This window comes from Aethalodelphis obliquidens, unplaced genomic scaffold (assembly GCF_003676395.1).
Source record: "Aethalodelphis obliquidens isolate GAN/ISIS:26980383/991018 unplaced genomic scaffold, ASM367639v1 scaffold37, whole genome shotgun sequence".
Classification (NCBI taxonomy): Eukaryota; Metazoa; Chordata; class Mammalia; order Artiodactyla; family Delphinidae; genus Aethalodelphis; species Aethalodelphis obliquidens.
The window spans coordinates 14,573,418-14,593,884 of record NW_020837981.1 but is presented as its reverse complement, the minus strand read 5'-3'; the positions used below and the strand labels follow the sequence as shown (position 1 = coordinate 14,593,884).

Here is a 20,467-nt window from a genome sequence, read left to right as displayed (position 1 = left end):
TTCTCCGCCGCTGCCGCTGTTGTCCTAATGAGATAGGGCTCATGCTGAGGCCTGTGGGAGGGAGGAGGGAGAGTGGCCACAAGGAGGAGGAAAGAAAGGAGAGAGCTTGGAGGGAGGGTAGGGCCAGGGCACAGAGGCGGGCGGTGAGAAAGAGGGAGTGGGCAGCGGACCCAGGAGGGCAGAAAGCCTGACTCAGAGCTTAACAGAAACCAGGACAGGCCTGATAAACATCAGGCGGGGAACCCCGTGAGAAACCTCCTTTGGCCCCTTCTGTTCCTGCCTGTTTTCTGTTGCATTTCGTGTGAGCGTGGAGAGACAACGGGCATGCTGATAATCACAGCTTCCAGGTTCTGTAACACTCTGACCCTTGGCAAAAAGCCTTGGTGCCCAGTGCCCTGTGTTCGGCAAAGCCACTGTGTGCCCAACCTGGGACGGGTCCCAGGGAGCGCGTTTTGTGGGGTCGGAAGCTGAGGTGTGGAAAGGACAGTTCAGGAAGTTAGGGCCCCGGCCTGGCTGCACCTGGGGCCCAGACCTCTGGATTTCTCATCCAGTGATAAAACTACAGAGATGAAATAAAGGGGGAAGAGATTATATTGGTGACAGTGGGCCAGGAAAATACAAACTTCGAAGACCAGATGGAAACCCCTCAGCTGAAGAATTCTTGGACGCTGCTTCTAAGCAGCCCTTATGGCACTGACACTGACCCCGGCATTTTCTCTCTCTCTTTCAGGACCTCCTGTAAGTACTCCCTTGAAGCCTGGTCTCACGCATCTGAAAGACCTTGCTCCCTGCTGGTAACCGGGCCCTGGGTGGGGGGATTGAGGCCCCTGTACCCTCCACTGAAGTCTGCAGGGTCCCTCCAGAAGGTTGACACGGCAGTCATTTTGCTTTCCACCCACCTCTGCAGCCTCCAGGGCCAGACCATAGTTGTGCCCCGGGCAGAACACGTCCCAGTTGCAATCTGAAAGGCTGGTTTGCCCCATTGTTAGCCTGCTCCTTTGTCCCCCAAAGAGGCAAGTGGAGTCATAGAAGCACCTGGTATTAGAAAGAAGAAAGGGATCATCTCTGGTCGGGTTTGGTCCTTGAAAGTCCCCTGCCCTTTCAGTAAACAGGTTGGTGAGCGGCTCTAAGCGAGGACGGCTTCTGAGGATGCGGTGTCCGCACCGCCGAGTGGGCATCTCCATCTTGCCAGATCACTTCAGGCAGGTGGTGGTTGGTGGTAGTGGCAGGGGTTTTATGTAAGAGAATGATGTCAGCAGGTTAGATTGGGAAACAACACAAACTAGAGGCAGCCTGTCGGGCTCCTTCCCCTGGCATCACCCTAAAGCCAGAGGCAGGGCGGGGGAGCTGAGCCATTTCCAGAGAACCTGAGAAGAGCCCGAGGAGACCGTCTCCTCGAAGTAATGGATCCAGAGAACAGGGGCATGTCTTCTGAGGACAGCATTTGATATCCCAACAAAAGGCCCAGAGGTCGCCGGGGGAGCTGGGTATCGGAGTTGAAAGGGCCGAGCCCTCCACATCAGATCTTTCTCAAGGATAATGAAAGCAGCCCTATCATCGTCCCTTCCTCGGAGAAGTCATTTCCATAGCTGTTCTCTCGATCTGAACCAACAAGAACAGCCGCCTAAGCTGTAACAAGACCATGATGTTCCATTCCATCTGTGTCCTGAAAGGCACATTGAACCTGGGCTGACGATCCCGCCCAGCTCGCTCACTGCTCAGTTACAGAGAGAGAGGAAAATCCTGTCGTTCCCTGAAAAGAGGAGGGATGATTTATCATCCATGCTTTGGACGTCAGATCTCAATTCCTGTCATCAATCTTCCAAAATAAACTCTGCCATAGGAAACTTCGACAGACCACCTGCTGGAAATGGGCTGCTTTTCCCCTTCTTTGTGACAGAGCCAAAAAGGGTCCTCACCTCCCCCCGATTCCAGGGACCTTCCACATATACCTCCTTCCCACAGCCAGGCTGCGGGGCTAACCCAAGTCAGCTCTGGGTCCCTGCCTGACTTGAGGGCTGCCCTCACCAGGAATGCAGCATCCTGAGAGCTTCTGCTGGCCTCACCCCACAACTTTCCCCAGCCAGGGAGGGTGCTGTCACTGCTGGGGGCTCTGCAGTGCAGAGCAGATCGGGGACGGGGCGGGGGCGGGATGTGAGCCTCTCCTCACAATCCCTGCCGGCCCAGCCACCACTCCCATGGACTGAGGGAGAGGAGCCCAGGTAGCTTCCCTGGATTCTCAGCCTGACGCAGAAGAGGCCTGAGTCTTCACCCAACTCTGGCTGAAACCACAAGGCAGGATGAGGAGGAAATGGGAAGCTGGCCGGGGTGGAAATCACCCCCTAGCCCGTTCTCTCTGCTTCCCGCAAAGGAAGAATGCCGCCAGCCAGAGGCAGGGAGAGGGAGATGGCAGCTGGTCACAATGCCTGTCTGCCACCCTCTGAGTGTTTTTCAGGGGCACCTCTGGGGTGACACTGGTTACTGTGGTCAGTGCCTAGATAACACAACCATGGAGGATAGATTTAAGCAGCAGCAGGAATCATCTGAGTGGTGGGGCCCACCACTACCCCACCACTCCTGTCCATGGCAGACATCGCTAATCAATTAAGAGGCTTCTTAACAGAATGCTTTACTCAGTCACTACCAATCCACTGGAGTCTGCACTCAAGCTGACAGTTGCTGGCCATCCCTGCACTAGATTTAAGAGAATTTCTTAATTACAGGAATTGTGAGACTGAAGAAGATGACCAAGGGAAGTATGCATGTCTCTTTCTCCGAAGGAATATAAGGAAATGTTTGATGTCCAGCTGCCAGCCCTGGTTGAAAATGATCCTTGCTGAAATACTAGCTAACACTTACTATGTCTTAGGAGCTCATGTGCTTTTATGGAAGCAGTGTAATTGAGTGATTTCAAGCATGGACTCTGGAGGGAAGCCACCTGGGTCCGAATCCTGGCTCTGCCACTTCTAGCTGTGTGACCTTGGACAAATTACTTTACCTCTCCGTGCCTCAGTTTCCTCATCTATAAAATGGGAGTAGTAATAGTACTTGACTCATCCAGGTGTTGTAAGGAATATATATAATTATATGTATGTATATGTATATATGTGTATATGTATATATATTATGCATACACATATATGTGTGTATGTACGTATATATTTTTTCCATTTAGAATGCATTAACTCATTTAAATTCTAAAAACAGAAGACTTCCCTAGATGATCCCCAAAGATTCTGACAAGTCTTTAATTTTCAGGAAGAAATTATTATTCTTTGTATTTTTATAAATTAATTTACGATTTCATTTTATTTCTACCCCACCTTATTCCAAGAAACATTTCGGGGTTATTTACAAACTAGATAAGGAAACAGTGGAGGGGAGTGTGGAGAGCAGAGGCAAGAAAACAAGGAGAATCCAGAGCTGATGACACCACAACATCCTGCGCAGATGAGCCACAGACGCAGCTTTGAGCTTCTTGGTGGTCAGAGCAAAGAGGGAAGCAGAGCTGTTACAAGAGCCAGGGGGCAGGAAGGTGGGAGCACCCCTGGCTGTTGGGTGAAGCATAGCTTTCCCTGGTGCTGAGACCCTAGAGAAGTTCCTCCCGCGTACAGGTGATGTTGTTGTTCAGTACACAGGAGCAGTGGGTAGACTGCCCTTCTGTCCCTATCGGGGTTAGACCCCCTGTGTGAGGTTGGGAACTCCCCACAGGCCCGTCTGCCTCCTGGGACGGGAGGGAGGTGGTGGCCCCTTGTTGGCCCACTCCCTGATAGCATTTAGAAATGACAGGAAGGGGGACTGGCTCAGTGCTACAGCTCTGGTTTGAGAACATTGGGTGCCCGAGCTGTCTTTGCAGAGCTGGGAAAGAAGGGGCTGAGTCCCCAGGTTTGTGGTAGCCGCCCTCAGGTTCATTCGCTCACAAACATGAATTAAGGAGCTACTAAGAGCTCAGCGCTCCTTAAGGCACTGGGGACACATCCGTGAACAAAACAGAAAGTGCCCTGCCTGCCTTGGGAGCTTGCGTTTTAGTGCCTGGGGGCAAAGCAGAGTGAAAGGGTGGGCACGGGCTGCATGCCCACGGGGCCGCTAACCAGCATCCCCCGAGCTTGGTCCTCTGGGGGGCATCACCCACCCCCGCCCCCACCTCTGGGATGTCCTCAGGAGCAAGGGACCCGGCGGGTGGGGTGGTGCCAGGGGCATTACTCCTGGTGCTGCCTGCGTTGCCTCAGCAGCCCTGAGGCAGATGGACTTGTCTCCAGGTGGGCACCCTGAGACCCCCTCCTGGCACCGCTGTGGGTCTATGGGAAGAGCAGGACATCTGGAAGGAGAGAAACTCACCTGATGGCAGAGCCTCTGGAGGGCGAGACCAGGGGCCAGCTCCACGCACCTCCCGGCCAGTCCTCTTCTTTCCTAATGATCGCAGCATTCAGCGCTCGCTCCATGCCGGCCCCGGCCCGTGTGCTGAGTGCTCTACACAAATTATCTCATTCAGTCCCGAGAGGTAGATATGATTGTTCTCCCATTTACAAGATGAGGAAACTGAGATACAGGGAGCCCAAGCGACTTGCCCCAAGTCACCGACTAGTCAGTGACGGCCAGGCAGGCTGACTGCAGAGCACTGCACTTACCTAAAGCCTGCTGCTTTCTCCCACACCAAGACTGCATCTCTCCTGACCCCAGGCCCCGGCCGTGCCAGGCTGGGGCTCAGCTCCAGAAGCTCTCCGCAGGGGGTCCTCCCGCTCCGCACGGCGCCCCATGACACCTCACCAGGCAGCTCCTAGAGCAGTTTCTCCGCCGCCCCCTTGTATCAGATCCATCTGGAAGTTGGGGGCCAGAGTGAAAAACACATGACTTTCTCAGAAGCTGCTTTGTTCCTGAGCCCCCTCCTGTGCATATTACTATGCGAATATCTATTATGATCGACTTTTTTTTGAATGTTTTCCTCTTTTCAGTGGGATTTCAGATCCATCGTATGGAGTCTTTAGTCTATACCCAGAACTGTGCTAGGCAGGAGTCCTGGGGTCATAAAAAAAGAGTTTGAGGGGCTTCCCTGGTGGCGCAGTGGTTGGGAGTCCGCCTGCCGATGCAGGGGACATGGGTTCGTGCCCCGGTCTGGGAAGATCCCACATGCCGCGGGGTGGCTGGGCCCGTGAGCCGTGGCCGCTGAGCCTGCGCGTCCGGAGCCTGTGCTCCGCAACGGGAGAGGCCACAACAGTGAGAGGCCCGCGTACCACAAAAAAAAAAAAAAAAAAAGAGCTTGAGAAAGACACGGCTGTGGTCAGTGAAGACAGACTTCTGGAGCCACACAGGGTGGGGTCGAGCCTCCTGCTTCACTGCCAGCGCCAACCCATTGTAGAGAGCGTGGCCTGAAGCTAGTTAGAGGCATTAAAGGAAGGAAGTCCCACTGCCCCCTTCACCATCCCCGTAGAGGGCAAGAGGCCCCCTAGAGAGGCCCACACCCTTCCCACGCCCTGCTCCCTGGCCGTGGTCCATCGGCTCAGATGGGGCAGGCCCAGCAGAAGCGTCCCAGGCAGACCGGCTCCATCAGAGCTGGCATCTAGCTTCCCCTGTGTCGTAGGACAGGGAAGACCAAGCTCCAGCCCCTTGGGCCCTTTCCCAGGCCAGGACCAACACACATGAGTGGGGGACACTGAGGCACAGAGACTCAGGGAGAGGGGACATGCCGGTGAGCCCTAGAGCCCTGATGATCCTTGAGGGGCAGAGATATGAAGGGACATTCTTGTCTTTCTGTTCCCTGCACCTGCCCTGAGCCTGGCACGGAGGAGACCACTGCTAACTGTTTTTCTGAATGAATGAATGAATGAATGAGTGAGTGAATGCATGCTAGAACTGAAAGGAAGCTTAGTGATTATGGCCCTCTCTTCATTTTGTTCATAAAATAACAGAGGCTTATAGAGTACAAGTGACTCCAAGGTCACACAGCTGGCTGGGCTCTGTGGAACAATACCCTGACCTTCCTAAACTTCACTCTTTCCCCCTTTATTTCAGGGTCCTGCTGGAAGACCCGGCCTCCCGGTAAGTAGCTTTCATTTCTTTTTTCCTTTGCACCTCTCTCACGGGCTCTTTCTCAGTCCAAGGACGGGAGAGGTTGGGTGGCTGCTTTCCTCCAGGTGTGTCTGGGTAGGAGGCCTCTCTCCAGCGTCTCTAACCCACAGCTGAGGGTGAAGCTCCTTGGCACCTTTCCTGGGGCCCAGGCAGGCAAATGACTTCATGCAGGCCCATCCAGGGCCACACCTGGCTTCCATGCTGGTGGCCCTATGGTGGGGGGCTAGATGGGGAGGCAGTCCCCTGACTTACTGGGTGTCCTCCTTACCGGGATGCACCAGCTTAGTCGAAGGCCACTGTCCCTGCTTTGTCCTGTGTCCTCTGGAAAGAGTAGACTCAAAAACTTTGTTTTCCCCCCAGTTACCATTTCTGAGTGCTAGAGAGGCTGGGTCAAGTAACCATGGGGACTCTGGGACAAAAGGATCAATAGTACTAGTAGCCATGTCTCACTGAGACCTTCATAGGTGCCAGGCACTCTGCTAATCCCTCCTTATACATTTGATTTGCTCACCAGCTCAATGAAATGGGTATTATTATGCCCATTTTATAGATGAGGAAACAGAGGTAGGTACAATAGCTTGTCCGATTGTCCAAGCTTCAGTTGTAGACCTGTTTGAGGTCCCGTGTTACCACATACCATCCCCTACTACTGTTTCCTGCGGTCCGTACTCGACATTTGAGGACTATCTTTAAAGTCTTCAAAGGCATTGCCCTGTGGGGTGTAGCCTGGGGCATAGAGGCATTGAGTACCGGATACCGCGGGCCCTTGGATGGGTAGTGGCTCAGGCGAGATGCTGTAGCCAGCCAGAGGGCCGAGGTGGGCGTGGAGGCCAAGCCAGGGCTGGCACCAGGCTGCCCTCTCTCCCTGCACTGAAGGCCACACCCCCTGGATTCCAGAGCCTTCTGTGCATCCCTCTTATCCCAGTTACTCCTCTTTTAGACATGAATTATACTGTAACCTCTTGACTAAACCAGCAGCTTCTAGAATTCATGTCCAGCAGTGACTTTTTTAATGAAACGCATGTGGGCAAATGTTTAGCCCTTGAAAATGAAAACTCTCCCAGCAAGTACGAGCCCTGGAGCAAAGGAAGACGGAGGACTCCGTCCCATGAAATCCAAGGAGGGGAAAAATCAGCTGACTGGGAGAATGTGGGCAGACTTTGTTTTTTTCTGACAACGTCCACCTTTAAAAAGCATTTGGGGGCAATTCTCAGAGCAGGGGCTGCCGCACAGAGTTTTCAGCCTCTGGCCCTTCCATGCCAGCCCCTAACCCGAGCATTTTATGGCCAGGACTGCAAAGAACATTAGTTTTAAAAAAGAAATGAAAAGAAACCAAAACACACATCCTGCAATATCATTCAGAAGCCCAAGAGTGAGTGGGTTGTTGGGACCAGCAGGCCTGTCGTCCTCAGCAGGGAGGGTCACGGTCCTGCTCGTGCTTCCGAGCACAGGGACCTGGGAGTGACCCACACAAAGATTTGCGGGTGCTGGTCTCTTGTGAAATACAAAAGTGTGAAGTACACACGTGCTTATAAAAATCACTTGCCTGTGGCCATACTGGGCTCACTACCTGTAGACGCAGTTTACACAGCACTCACCAGGTGCCAGGCACCCGGAGTTAGCGTTCCAGAACCATTGTCTCTTGGCATCCTCCCAGCAGTCCCGGGGGAGAGATCCGGATGTTCAGGGAGGTTCAAGAAACAGATCCACGTGTGTGTATATATATATATATAACAGATATCCACGTATCGCTGCAACCCTGCCACTCTTGCCCAAAGTCTGAATGGTTTACTTAAAGACACCTTCGGTCTTGACAGTGTACATGTAACAGTAGCCTAATTCAGAGCTGGTTGCTATTCCCTGGTGCGTCCACATACATCTTGGCATGCTAACCATCCCTCAGGATGTTTTGCCTAAGTGAGATCAGCAGACACAGAATCACCCCAGAAATGCCCACCCTTCAGGGGAACCCACAAACCCAGCTCTCTCCTGCCGGGACAAACACCGTCTGATTTTCAGCCCCTGTTGTTTTCCATCCTTCCAGGCCCCTGGCAAACCCCAAGCCCCACCCCAGATTTTATGGGTCTGCACATATATGATTGCAAAAAAATATTCTCTACCAAAAGAGGGAGGAACAAAACTTAATAAGCAGATTTCCAGAGTGAGAAGATGTAACCCCTGGCTGCAAAACAGAGCAGTTCCCTCTCAGCAGCTGAAACTCCTGTTGCAGCTGAACCCACAGGGCGCACTATTGGCGCGGAACGGGGTGGGGCCTGGCTGTGGCAGTGAGGAGGGGCAGGACTCTGTTGGTGGCCTTCGCAGACACAGGGCCTGGGGAGGAGCTGGGGGACGTGGGCGCTGCTCCCCAGCTCTGGCAGAGATAGACCAAGGGAAGTGACTCGCCCATCTGTCACACGGGAGCTGCCATTCATTCACCCTGCCCCGTGCCTAGTTCCGCGTGACGAGGATGCGGCCAGACAGTCTGTGGGACTGAAAGGGGCGAGTTCACCCACGTGACACCTGGGAATCATCCCAAGTGCCCATGCAAACCAGGTCTTGGGTGTGTAGCTAGCCATGGGGTCCTTCACGTGCTGGCCTGGCTCCAGTCACATCTGTATGTTTCTGCCTCCATCAGGGGGACAAAGGTGCCATTGGGATGCCTGGACGTGTGGTGAGTTGGAGCATCTGTGCCTGCTTGTGTGGCCATTGCTTGCTTCCCCGTGCCGGCCTGTCCTGCAGACCATGGCAAGGCGTGGCCTACCCCACCCCAAGGAGGGGTCGGACCTCTCCCTTCCCCCACCCAAGTCTGCTTCAAGGAGGAGGGAAAAGTTTTATTCCAGTCCTTCCAATCTTGCTATATGGCTTTACTCTCCAGAGAACTGCCATGGCAAAGGAAAAATCCAAAGATGGCATGAATAAAGCTCATCGCCAATCACTACTGAGGACTCCCACCCACTCCACTCCCTAACCTCCCGAGGCTGGCAGCTCACCCCCAGATTTATAGCTGCTCCTGCAACCATCCCCCGGCAAGAGTAGCGAAAGATGGCAAGAAATGCAAACAGAAAATGCTCTACAGAAACTGCAGTGGAGCCAGCTCCGTAGTCATCTTCCCTAGACAGAGGCTAGTGATGCAGAAAGGGCTTGCTTCCAGGCAGGGCCTCCAAATCCTCAGCAGGAGGCTGGGGGTTAAAACATTCATCGTTTCCTGCTGAAAACAATAAGATGATGAAAGGGCATATTTGATAGGGAGCTTGTATCTCAGAAATGGGAAGGTTGGTGCTAGGCTTTAAGGTCCCAGCACCAGGGTTTTTCCGGGTGGCTTCTAGCCTCTGAGGGGCTGGAATGGGCAGCACCTGGTGGCAGCCTAAGGCAATGATGGCCACACGCTGGCCTCACCACCCCCCAGCCTAGTCTAGGACGTGGCCCAAGCTGCTCTCCCCGTCTGACCTCGAACTCCCCACCCGCCGCCAGCCTCAACCTCCACCCTGGCTCCCGGTGCCCCAACTTGCCCCGTGCCGTCCTTCCATGTCACTCACATGCTTTGCCTGGTAACCTCACCTCCTGGGCCAGGTTGGCCTTAGGCCTGGGTATGGCATCCTGTGTGAGTCTGCTGACCTGGTGTGAACCCAGTGCTCAGAGAAAAGGCACCAAATCATAGCTAACACTTGAAAGTGCTGCCGGTGTGCTTGGCACTGTGCTAAGGGCTTTGCACACGTCATCTGATTCAGCCCTCACGAGAACTGCATGAGGTGGGCCCAGTTTCTACCCCATTGTTCAGAGGAGAGAACTGAGGCTCAGATGTTAAGTGTCTGTGCCAAGGTCACAGGTCTAGGAAGTGGCTGATCAGGGACTTTAATCCAGGCAGTCTGACTCCAGACCTGTGCTCTTGACCTTGATAGTGGCACTCACCCTGCCCAGGCCTCCTCCACTGGCATCACAGCTCTACGGAGGGTCTGATCCTTAGGAAGAAGCCGCAGTCCTAGGCCTAGGACCTGGGACATTTCAGAGGTTCAGGACAAGTGTTCCGTGTCTCAGAGCTTTGAGCTCCCCAGGGCTACCCAAGAACTGTCTGTCAAGACATGGAGGCTGGGAGCCCTGGGCCACCCCCGCGTGCAACTGTCCAGCCACGTCCCAGATCACAGCACCGTGCAATTCCTGCCTGACCCTGTCTCTAGGCTTCAGTTCTCTAACTCCAAACCTTGAGTCCCCCAGGCTGTCACTGGGTCCTTCCCTGTGTAGATGAGCGAGACCGCATTCAGCCGCCTTTCTCAGAGGCCAGCTGTGGGTGGGCCTGGGCCAGGCACATTCTTCTCCGTAGCCCTCCAAGATCCCATTTATCAATGAGCACGTTGAGACTCAGTTTGCCCAGGATTGGGGCAGAATTGGGTCTTGTACCCAAGACACCAAAGTCCTTGCTCCTGACAGGTCAGCTTCAGGAGTCTACCCGGCCTGCAGGGAAGCCCGCAAAGTGCAAAGCAATCCCTCCAGGGCTGCCCCCTCCTGCCCTCCTTCTTGGGCCCTGTGGATGTGTCCCCCACCCACCCACCCACCCCCCGCCGGGGAAGTGTCCACCTGAGCCTCCGGTGGAGCAGGAAGGAGAGCCACAGGAGGTCTCCCCATTTCCTTCTACACAAAGCTATTTTCAAACCACTTTGGTGCTTTCATGCTGCTGGTGCTGTTTTAAATGTGACAATGGACCCATTTGGCTGCCCAGTAGGAGCCCTGGCATGGACCCCCTGATAAGAGCTGGGGTGGCCAGTGGGTGTGAAATGCCTGCGTTGTTCCCATGATCCACCAGAGGTGGCTCCACGGGCTGCCACGAATGAGGGTGGATTGGGGCCATCTATCCACTGGTCACTGTGCGCGCAGGGGTCCTTGGCCGTGACCCACTTTCCTCTGCATCCCGGCCACATCCTCCATCCCCCAGGTGTGTGTGTCCTTCTATCTGTCTTCCCGTGTCCCTCCTCGCATCTTGCCTGGCCACCCCTAACGACTCCTGTCGCATCTGTTGGCAGTTTTGTGCTTGGTATTCGGTTGGACCTTCAAAACAACTAGACTCCACTTCACCACAGAGTCCTTGGGAAAGTCTCTCCCATGGCCACCCCCTCCTCAAATGACCGCGGCAGCTGGGGCCACGGCTCCTACACACACGCACGCACACACGCACGCACGCACGCACACACACACACGCACACACACCTACACCTCGCTAGGGGGCCTCATAAGGCTCCTGCCACTGTTTCCTTCTTAGTTATCTGGCTGGGGCCGGCCCTCAGGCCGAGACACCAGCCGTCCACGTGCTGTGCTCGTTGGACTCGGGACCTGTCGTCTGTCAGCATCTGTGTTTTGTTTTGTTTCTTATTTCACGGTGACTTCCTGTGTTGGGTCGTTGTGCCATTAACACGAATTCTTGTGTATGTGCCTCTCTCTCATCCTTCCTTTTTTCTCTCCCTCCCTGTCTCTTCCCTGCACTCCATGTTGCATGTGGCTGCCACAGGGAGGAAAGGGCCAACCAGGCGAGAAGGTGAGTCCACACTTTCCCCTCCGCACTGCCACCCCAGCCTCTGCCTCCACCTCCTGGACTCTTGGGGGGGCTTCCAGAGGCCCCCATCCGCTCCTCCTGGCACACAGGCCCCAGCGGAGCATGCCAGCTCGTCCTGCTCTGCCCTCGCAGCCTCTCACAGCCTCTCACAGCCTGGTTTCCTAACAGCGTCCACACCATCGGGCAGGAGTCTTGGGACTCCTGGACTAAGGGTCCCAGCTTCCCTGGCTGAGGTCTGAGGGGGTGTCCCCTGCCCACAGAGGCTGCATGTGGCCTCTTCGCACTGATTTCAGCCTTAGGCAGTCACCCTTCCCAGAGGCAAGGAGAGCAGCAACTGCTGTTTTGTGTAGCTGGTTCTAGCCCCTCCCTAGCCCTTCACTGGTCCCTCAGATTTAGACACTCTATTTGTGCTGCTCCAGAGAGAGTCCCCCAGGGAAACACCCAGACCTACACCTAGTCACACCAGGACTAGGAGGCAAGGCAGCTCCCACCTTCAGGCTCAGGGCTGCTGGGCCCAACAGCAAGTGTGTGTCTTCTCCCCACCCTCTCTTTACAGCAGCTCCAGCCCAGGGCCAGGGTGTGAAGCCGTGTGACCACCTGGGGCTGGGGAAGAAGACCTCAGGGGGTGTGAAACTTGGCTGGGGCTGGGGCAGGTTGGGAGCATCCTGAGCAGGGCCCTATGGGGATGCCTCTGGGGCCTGAGCAGCCATGGCTGAGCTGAGGCCTCCTCTCTCCCTCCCTCCCCCCTCCCCCCTCCCTGGGCCCCCTCTTGCCCATCACTGCACTGAATCCTCTTCTCCTGCTTCCGGCCTGGGCCCCACCGCCCTCTTTCCCTGGTCCCCACACCACATGCTCTTGCTCACTTCTCTCTTCATTCCTCCTGCTTTCCCACTGCCCTTCTCAATCCTTCTCGAATGTTCCATCCATCCCCTTTTCATCTCCTCTCCTCTGGGTCCCTCATCTTCCCCCGTATCCTCTGCCCCGCTTTGTCCTCTGGCTCTCGGGACCCACCCTCACCCGCTCCGCCTTCCCCACCTGCCAGCTGCCCCCTTCTACTCTTCCCCTCCCACCCCTGCCCCCCTCCCTCTCCCCCTCCTCCCTCTTTCTCTCCCCCACAGGGAGCCCCAGGAGATGCCGGGATGTCCATCATCGGTCCCCGCGGCCCCCCGGTAAGTGGCTCTTGCCCTTCCTCAGGGTGGGGGGATGGGTGAGTTAGTAAGGAGGCCTGTGGAGGGCCAGCGCGGGTCCTGGCCACGCCTCTGGGTGTGACGGCCACCACAGGGATGCGGTCCCCTGGGCCAGGCCTCACTGCTGCTGATGTTAAAGAAAGCTGCCTGACTAAACCGACCTCGGTTACAGCCTCTCGGGAGGGTTCACAAGGCCCTACCCTGTAGCCGTGAAACGACAGCAGCTGTGAGGCGGCCCTGCTGTTCACAGGCAGAGGGTGAAAGTGCTGGCTCCTCTCCCGGGAGGGCGGTGGTGGCCGTGCTCCGGCTTCCCGGGGACACGTTCCAGAAGCCCAAGAAGCAGTTACCCCAGAGCCCAGGTCTCTTGAGCCAAGCACCCTCTCCTGCTCTTGACAAGCCCAGCCCGCCTCTCGCCCTCAAAGGCCCTGGTTCTGTGCTCAGTGCTGGGTCCCAGTCCCCCCCACCCAGTGGCTGGGGGCTGGGGAAAAGCAGAGAGCCTTCCCCTCAGATAGGCTTCCTTAGGGACCAAGGGGGGGCGTGGGCGATGCTGCGGGGAGATAGCATGACTATGGGAAGGAAGAATGGCTGTTTTTCTCAGAGCGTCCGACCCAAGGGACTTCGATAAAATCGCCAAATGTCGGGGTGGAAAGGACCTCAAGGATGGTCTAGCACGACCTTCTCAGAAGGGGAAACTGAGGCCTGGGGAGAGGAAGGGGCTTGGCCAGGGTCCCACACATAGAGGCCGAAGCAGGGTTAGAACCCAGGACCCCGGGCGCCCAGGGCTCCCCCCGCAGCAACAGGCTGCAGTCTCCATGCTCTGCTGTGCTCTTTTCCTGCGCTGCCATGCGTAGTTGAGAGGGTTAGGGACCCAGAGGCCTAGCCTCATGCTCCCAGAGCCTCGCCCAATGGGTGGTGAAGCGCCCCCTACCCATTCCCCTGCGTTCAGTGGGAAGCAGGAGGCTCCTACCCACTGACTAGGGAGAGGAGGGGGGTCAGAGAGCAAATTGCTAAGCTACGTGCAAGGCCCTGACGGCTCTGCAGCCAGGAAGGGGCTATGGTGAGAGCTGGGAGCAGAGAGGGAGAGCTGAGAAGGTCAGAGAGGGCAGCCGAAGGATGGAGCTGGGGAGCAGGGCCAGCGGGCAGGCCGGGGGCCTGGGCTGGAGGCAGGGCTTGAAGGGGCCTGGGCTGCGTGGACAGGCCCTCCCTGCAAGGTTTCTACCAGCTCAGACCACACGACAGTGCTGAGGGCTGACACTTTGCACTTACTCTGTGGCAGGCAGTATCCTAACACCTGTACACATAGTAGCTCACTTAATCCTCACGAGAACTCCACAGTAGGTACTATTAGCACCTCCACTTTATAGATGAGAAAAGCAGGGCACAGCGAGGCCGGGTGACTTGCCGAAGGTCATACATGAGAGTGTGGCCGTGGTGCTGGGATGTGACACTCAGCCCGGGCCGTGTGCTCAGAGTCTACACTCTGACCCCTGATGCTACCCAGCCGCGGGGCTCCCATCACCTGTGCTTCTGGCTCACGTGGCCACCGTCCCGCTGGGCTGTAAGCCCCCTCGTGTACTGGGGGAGCCACAGTGTGGGTGCCCTGAGCCCAGGTGGGGTACCCAGCCAGGGGCCGACTAGGACATGGGGAGGTCACAGAGAAAGACAGTCCCCCAGGTTCCAACGACAAGGACGGAATCTGGGGTGGACCTGTTAGGAGGACAGGGCAGTAACAGAATACAGGCCCTACTCTTTGGCCAGCATCTCTGTCTGCCTCCTGGTCTGACCACAGATGTTCCCTTGTGTGGATCAGGCTGGTCCTCCCACAGCCTCTTAGCAGCATCTTTCAGCAGTGTCATGTCAGCTGGATACCTAGAAGTGGTTGAAAAGGCCTCACTTCTGGAGAATATGCTCCGGGGGCAGGGTCTGCCTCAGCTCCCCCTGCTTCCAGCCCAGCGTGTATCAATATACCCACCGCGCTGGACATGGTTCCAGTGGTGAAGAGTACCTTCTGTTCCAGTAATAGCAATAGCTTCCCTCTCCTGGACACCTGGGAGACATGCTAGGTCCTACACTGAAAGCCTGTGTATGTACCAGCCTCCTCCAGTCCCTCTGGCCCCCAGGAAAGCTGCCAGCCCATTTCACAGAGCGGGAAACAGAGGTCCATAACTGGCCTGTGGTCACACGGCTCCTCCGTGCTGGAGCTTGGTTTGGGCCCGGTCGGCCTCATTCCAAAGCCAGCATTCTTTCTCCAACACCGCCTTCCACGTTTTAAGCTCTGCTGTTTAAAAAGGATATTTACCTTGAAAAAACAGTCCTCCCTGTGGGTGTTGTGTTGATGTTGGGGGAGGCTTTATGGCATCAGGAGGCTTGATCAAGCCCAGTGTCCTCGGATTTTGGCCTGTGTGTGTGACCTTCACCCAGATGGCTGGGGCCCCTGCTGAGTCCTTGCTAGACACCAGGGCAACCCCCTTAGCTCCTCCTAGGAAGCCGCCTGGAGCTGCTGAGAGCAGGGGACCGCAGAAGACCATGGGACCGATTGCAATTAAGGGGTAGAGGTCAAGTGGGCAAGCCCTCTGCGGCCCGGGATGATGGGGAACATGTGGCTTTCCACTCAGCCAGGAAGGGCCTAGGACACATGCTGCTAATGAGAACCAGCCTTGCCGCTCTCAGGGGCCACCTGCCTCCTGTCTTGCAGCTTCGTAAACGGTCCGTGCAAAGGGGGCGCCATCCGGGCTCTTTGGAGAAGGATGGTTCACATTCCAGTGAGGCAAGGTGCCGGAGCGGTGGGCCCCATTAAACTGAGCAGGAGGCTGGGACCCTGAGATGCTGGCTGGCCCCACAGGCACTGGAGAGGTCAGCTGCCAGGCTAGGAAATGCCCCCCATCTCAGAGGGAGCTCATTCTTTCCCGGAGACCCCAGGTTCTCTTCAGGGGCCAGGAGGAGCTGTCTGAACTTCCAGCCCTCATTCACAATGAGACACCAGGTCAATACACCCATTGAGTGTTTCTTCGTTTATTTGTTCCGTTAATACTTGTCAGGCACCTACGACATCCTAGGTGCTGGGTAGAAGATGAAAACCTGACTGCAGCCCGCTCGCCCCTTTGCAGAGAGAAGCCATCCCATAGTGATTATAGTACAGACAGTCAGCGCTCAGCTGGGGACAGTTAGGGAGCTGTGGAAGATGAGGGGTGACTTGGGGTGAGGGCAGGCAGGGAAGGCTTCCGGGAGGAAGAGGTAACTAAACTGTGATCAAGGAGGAACAGAGGTCCCAGGTACCAAGGCTGGGGAGGAGTGCTGAAACTCCAAGGCAGGAGCAGTTCCCGTAAACTACCGGAGAAATGGGGGAAGTTCTTTCCAGAGCAAAGCAAGAGCAAGGATGGTGAGAGAGAGGTTGGCAAGGTGAGCAAGGGCCCGATCATGAAGGACACGATGTTCAGGAGTCAGGATTTTACCCCGAGGGCAGTGCAGACCCCTTGGGTTGTGTTCTGCTGAGGAGGAACACGATCAGACTTGCAGTTTAAAAAGCTCCCCAGGGGCTTCCCTAGTGGCGCAGTGGTTGAGAATCCGCCTGCCGATGCAGGGGACACGGGTTTGTGCCCCGGTCCGGGAAGATCCCACATGCCCCGGAGCGGCTGGGCCCGTGAGCCATGGCCGCTGAGCCTGCGGGTCCAGAGCCTGTGCTCCACAACGGGAGAGGCCACGACAGTGAGAGGCCCACGTACCGCAAAAAAAAAAAAAAAAGCTCCCCTGATCCTTCCTGCTCCAGCAAGGAGCATGCTTAGAAGAGGCTGCAGGTATGGGGCTGGCAGGAAGGGACTTGTAATCGTCAAGGCCTGGACTGGAGCACAGTCAGTGGGGCCGGTGGGAGGGCTGGACTGGCGAGATATGTTGGAAGGGGAATTGACGGAATTTAGTGATGATAAAAATGGGGATTGACGGAGAAAGAGGAGTTCAAGGTGACCCCACCTTTCGGACTTGAGTAGCGGAGTGCCTGGCAGTGCCCTTCCCCAAAGGGAGAAGCAGATTGTGCGGGGGCAGATGAGTTCAATCTGAAGGTGATAGATTTGGGATGTCCTTGTAATGTTTGGCCTTCCGTTTGCTGCCGGAGGTCAGAGTGAGTGGAGGCGGCTCACGAGGGTGGGTCATACACACCCTCTCCCAACTCTGCGTTCAGTGACATCACTTTTCAAGCTTAAAACGGGCTGTGGTGGGAGTATTTACAGAATCACAGATTTACAGAAATTGGCAAATGCTGTACAAAGCAGGACTCTCCTCCCCCACTCTCCCCAACGTGATTAAGCATTTACCAGCAGAGTCTTGTTTAAAAGATAGCCAGCACTGACTTGGGGTAGCAGAGGTAGAATAAGGCAGGCTCTGGACAGATCCACAACTGGCCCTCTTTCAGGGGTTAGATGAGAGGGAAGGGAGAGCTCCTGGTAGCGTCCTTCCTACCAGAAACTTCAGTTTGTCTGTGTTGCTTTACCCCACACAAGTGCAGGCAGGAGGAAGGTAGGGAGGAGTAGACATAGGTCCACTTCCGAAAAACAGGGATGCACTTCGCTCCCTCTCTTCCCTGGCCTCGAATTAAAGGAAGAGATTTTAGAGAGCAGTGTAAAGCTTATTTCCCTTGTACTTGTATAGAAAGATATAACATTAATCTGTAAATTAATCTACAAAAAAATGTATCCACAATTTTAACATGATCCTAATACCCATGAATCTGGGGGGTGGAGTTAGGAGTCCAACAAAGTAACATTCAATTTCATTTGGAAAAATAAAAGTTATGAGAATTTCAGAAACTTTTTGAAACATAGAGTAAGGGGGGTAGGGGAGGAGGGGTTTAGTTGTTCTACCAGCCATCATAACGTATTGTAGAAACAGAGCAATTAAAACAACAAATAGAACAGAAGTAAAGTCAAACGTATCTGGGAATTTGGTCCATGATAAAGGCTTCATTTCACAATAGAAAGAGAAGATAGATTGTTCAAGAAATGATGCTGAGACAACTGACAAACAGTTTAGAAATCAGAGTAAATTTCAAATGAACAAAATACTCAGATGTAAAACATGCAGCCATAAAATATGAGGACAAAGCATGAGCAAGCATTTATAATTCTGAACTGAGGAAGTCCCTTCAAAACATGACCTAAAGACTTCCCTGGTGGTGCAGTGGTTAAGCATCCACCACCTGCCAATGCAGAGGACATGGGTTCGAGCCCTGGTCCAGGAAGATCCCACATGCCACGGAGCAGCTAAGCCCATGCGCCACAACTACTGAGCCTACGCTCTAGAACCCGCAAGCCACAACTGAGCCTGTGTGCCACAACTACCGAAGCCCACCTGCCTAGAGCCTGTGCTCTGCAACAAGAGAAGCCACCACAATAAGAAGCCTGCGCACCGCAACGAAGAGTAGCCCCCGCTCGCCTCAACTAGAGAAAGCCTGTGCGCAGCAATGAAGACCCAACACAGCCAAAAATAAATTAATTAATTATTTTTTTAAAAAAACATGACTAAAACCCAGAAGCCATAGGAAAAGATTGATATGTTTGTCGGCATAAATGTAGAACTTCCACACGGTGGAAAATATACCATAAAAAAGATAAATGCCAAATTGGAAAGAATATTTGCAACACATATGACTCTCAGTTACTATTCTTGACAAAGAGCTCTACTCAAATCAGTAGGAAAAAGATAAACGTAGTAGGAATTATTGGTAAAGAATACAAACAGGCAGTTCACAAATAAATAGGATGGGTCAACAAACATTGGAAGAGATGTCCACCTTCAGTATAGATATGAAGACATGGAAACTAAAATCCATTTCCAAGCCCTCCAAGTGCCTCACCAAGGCCCGACCTCTCCAGGAAGTAGAGTCCCAGTTTCCATTTGGTCAATGACAACACTCTTCCCAAGATCCCTGAAAAAGCTTTGGTCAGCCCTGGCTTTGGCTCTGGGTGGGAGAGATGCGTCCTGCTACCAGGGACAGCTCTGTAATTAGCAAACCATGTGATTATCCCTACCATGTAAACATTACCCAGAGTGGGACTTGAAGATGTTTCTTGGAATCCTCTCCTCCTGACCTTTTCTTCAGGCCTCTCAGCATTCAGCGCAGCTGGAAGTTTACACTGGGTGGTTTCCAGGTTTTCTTCTTAGTGCTATTCTTAGCATCACTTATCCTTGAGAGGACAGAGGCCTGGGGCCCTTCTGGTACATGAGTGGCATCTCCATGCTCTTGCCCTCTGGGATGCTTCCCACAAGCCCATCCCGGGCCCACAGTATGCCCCAGCTGGTTCCCTGCCTGGACCCTGGCAGCAGGGACCCCATCCCACCCAGCCTTGTCCCCTGAGCATATCCCCCGAACAGAGGCCTCTAGGCATCCATGTCCACAGCTTCAAGGAAGACCCAAGCAGCCTGGAGGTGTTTCAGGTTTACAGCAGTTGGACCCAGAGGAATCTTCCTCTGGGTAAGGGCCAATTCTGAAACTACTGCTTGGCAAGGACAGACCTCCATTGATCCTAAGACATTGGATCAAAGACAACCTTGCTCTATTCTGGTGCTCCTAGGTTCAGTTCAGTTTAACAGACATCTGATGATAGCAGCTAGCATTTCAATAGGCTTTACAGATACAGCTGAACGACCCTATGAGTTTGTACAGTTATCCCCATTCTATAGATGAGGAGACTGATGCTCAGGGAGGTTTAGCCATTTGCTCAGAGCCACATAGCCATTGGTGGCAGTGGAGACACGATTAGAACTCAGTCTACCAGAGTCAAAACCCCAAGCTTGGGAAGAGACTGAGGCCATCTCAGTCAAGGGGAGACTTCAAGCTGAAAGCTAATCGTGTGAAAGATGTGGTGTGTCCACTGAAAGGCAGGTGAGCCAGGGTGCCCAAGCAGACAGTAGGTAGGAAGATGAGGCAGGAAAGGAGCTAAAATGGTGCATCAGGATGAGAGTGAGGCTGACCTTGAATGACATGTGAGCAGAAGCGAACCCTTGCTGGTTCTTGAGAAGGGGAGTGACAGGACCCAGGTTTCGTAGCTCTCCATCACCCTGGACCTCCTGGTCAGCCCGTTCCAGCCCTGGGTCTGCACAGCCTCAGGCTTCTTCTCACCTCCGCACTTCTCTTTTGTCCTGAATCTGGCCAGTGAACCTGCTTCTAATCTCCAACCTGAATACCGAGATCTGTGCACTCTGTACCTCCGGAAAAATGGACATGATCGCTCTGCATCCCACAAAGATTGGGGGACCCAGAGATTACCCAGCCAGGAGAGCCCTAGTAGCCAGGGCGAGAGGACAGTGGGCAATCCGACCTGTTCTGGTCTGAAAACACATTCCAAAGGCCAATTTCCGATATCCAAACCATCGTTAGATAGGTGACCGTGAACAATGACTGTGTAGATGAAGCGGACTTAGACAATCCCAGTCCAGGAGTTCAGCATGCTGTAGGCTGTCCCCATTGTCCTTGTTCTCCATCCCATTCCCATGCCGAGGTTCAGAGCATCTGGGCGGGCAGTGAGGAGCTCTGGGAGGCTACTTCCCAGAAAATCCCAAAGGATGCTGGCCACCTGCTTTTCCCTTCCCCACCCCACACCCTGGAGGAGATTTCCTATGATGGTCCATCTCCTTTCTCCATCCTGCCTCCCAGCCTGTGTCTCTCACGGATGATCACAGA

At 54.5% G+C, this 20,467-nt stretch overlaps 1 protein-coding gene across 13 annotated transcripts in view; it reads left to right on the top strand.

The window, feature by feature from the left end:
- The window catches only part of COL13A1 (collagen type XIII alpha 1 chain), a 144,225-nt gene that overhangs the window by 59,393 nt on the left and 64,365 nt on the right, over positions 1 to 20,467 (top strand). For 9 of the 13 annotated variants that reach the window (XR_003437901.1, XR_003437898.1, XR_003437899.1 and 6 more), the window contains exons 3-7: positions 731 to 738; positions 6,010 to 6,036; positions 8,702 to 8,737; positions 11,564 to 11,590; positions 12,727 to 12,777. Coding sequence is in view for 5 of the 13 variants with exons in the window: in XM_027130036.1 (XP_026985837.1) it covers positions 731 to 738; positions 6,010 to 6,036; positions 8,702 to 8,737; positions 11,564 to 11,590; positions 12,727 to 12,777 (149 nt within the window). In the remaining 8 variants the exon portion in view is untranslated. Of the gene's footprint in view, positions 1 to 730; positions 739 to 5,231; positions 5,687 to 6,009; positions 6,037 to 8,701; positions 8,738 to 11,563; positions 11,591 to 12,726; positions 12,778 to 20,467 lie in introns of those variants that run through there. The other 4 variants (XR_003437904.1, XR_003437902.1, XR_003437900.1 and 1 more) reach the window with 4 other exon arrangements.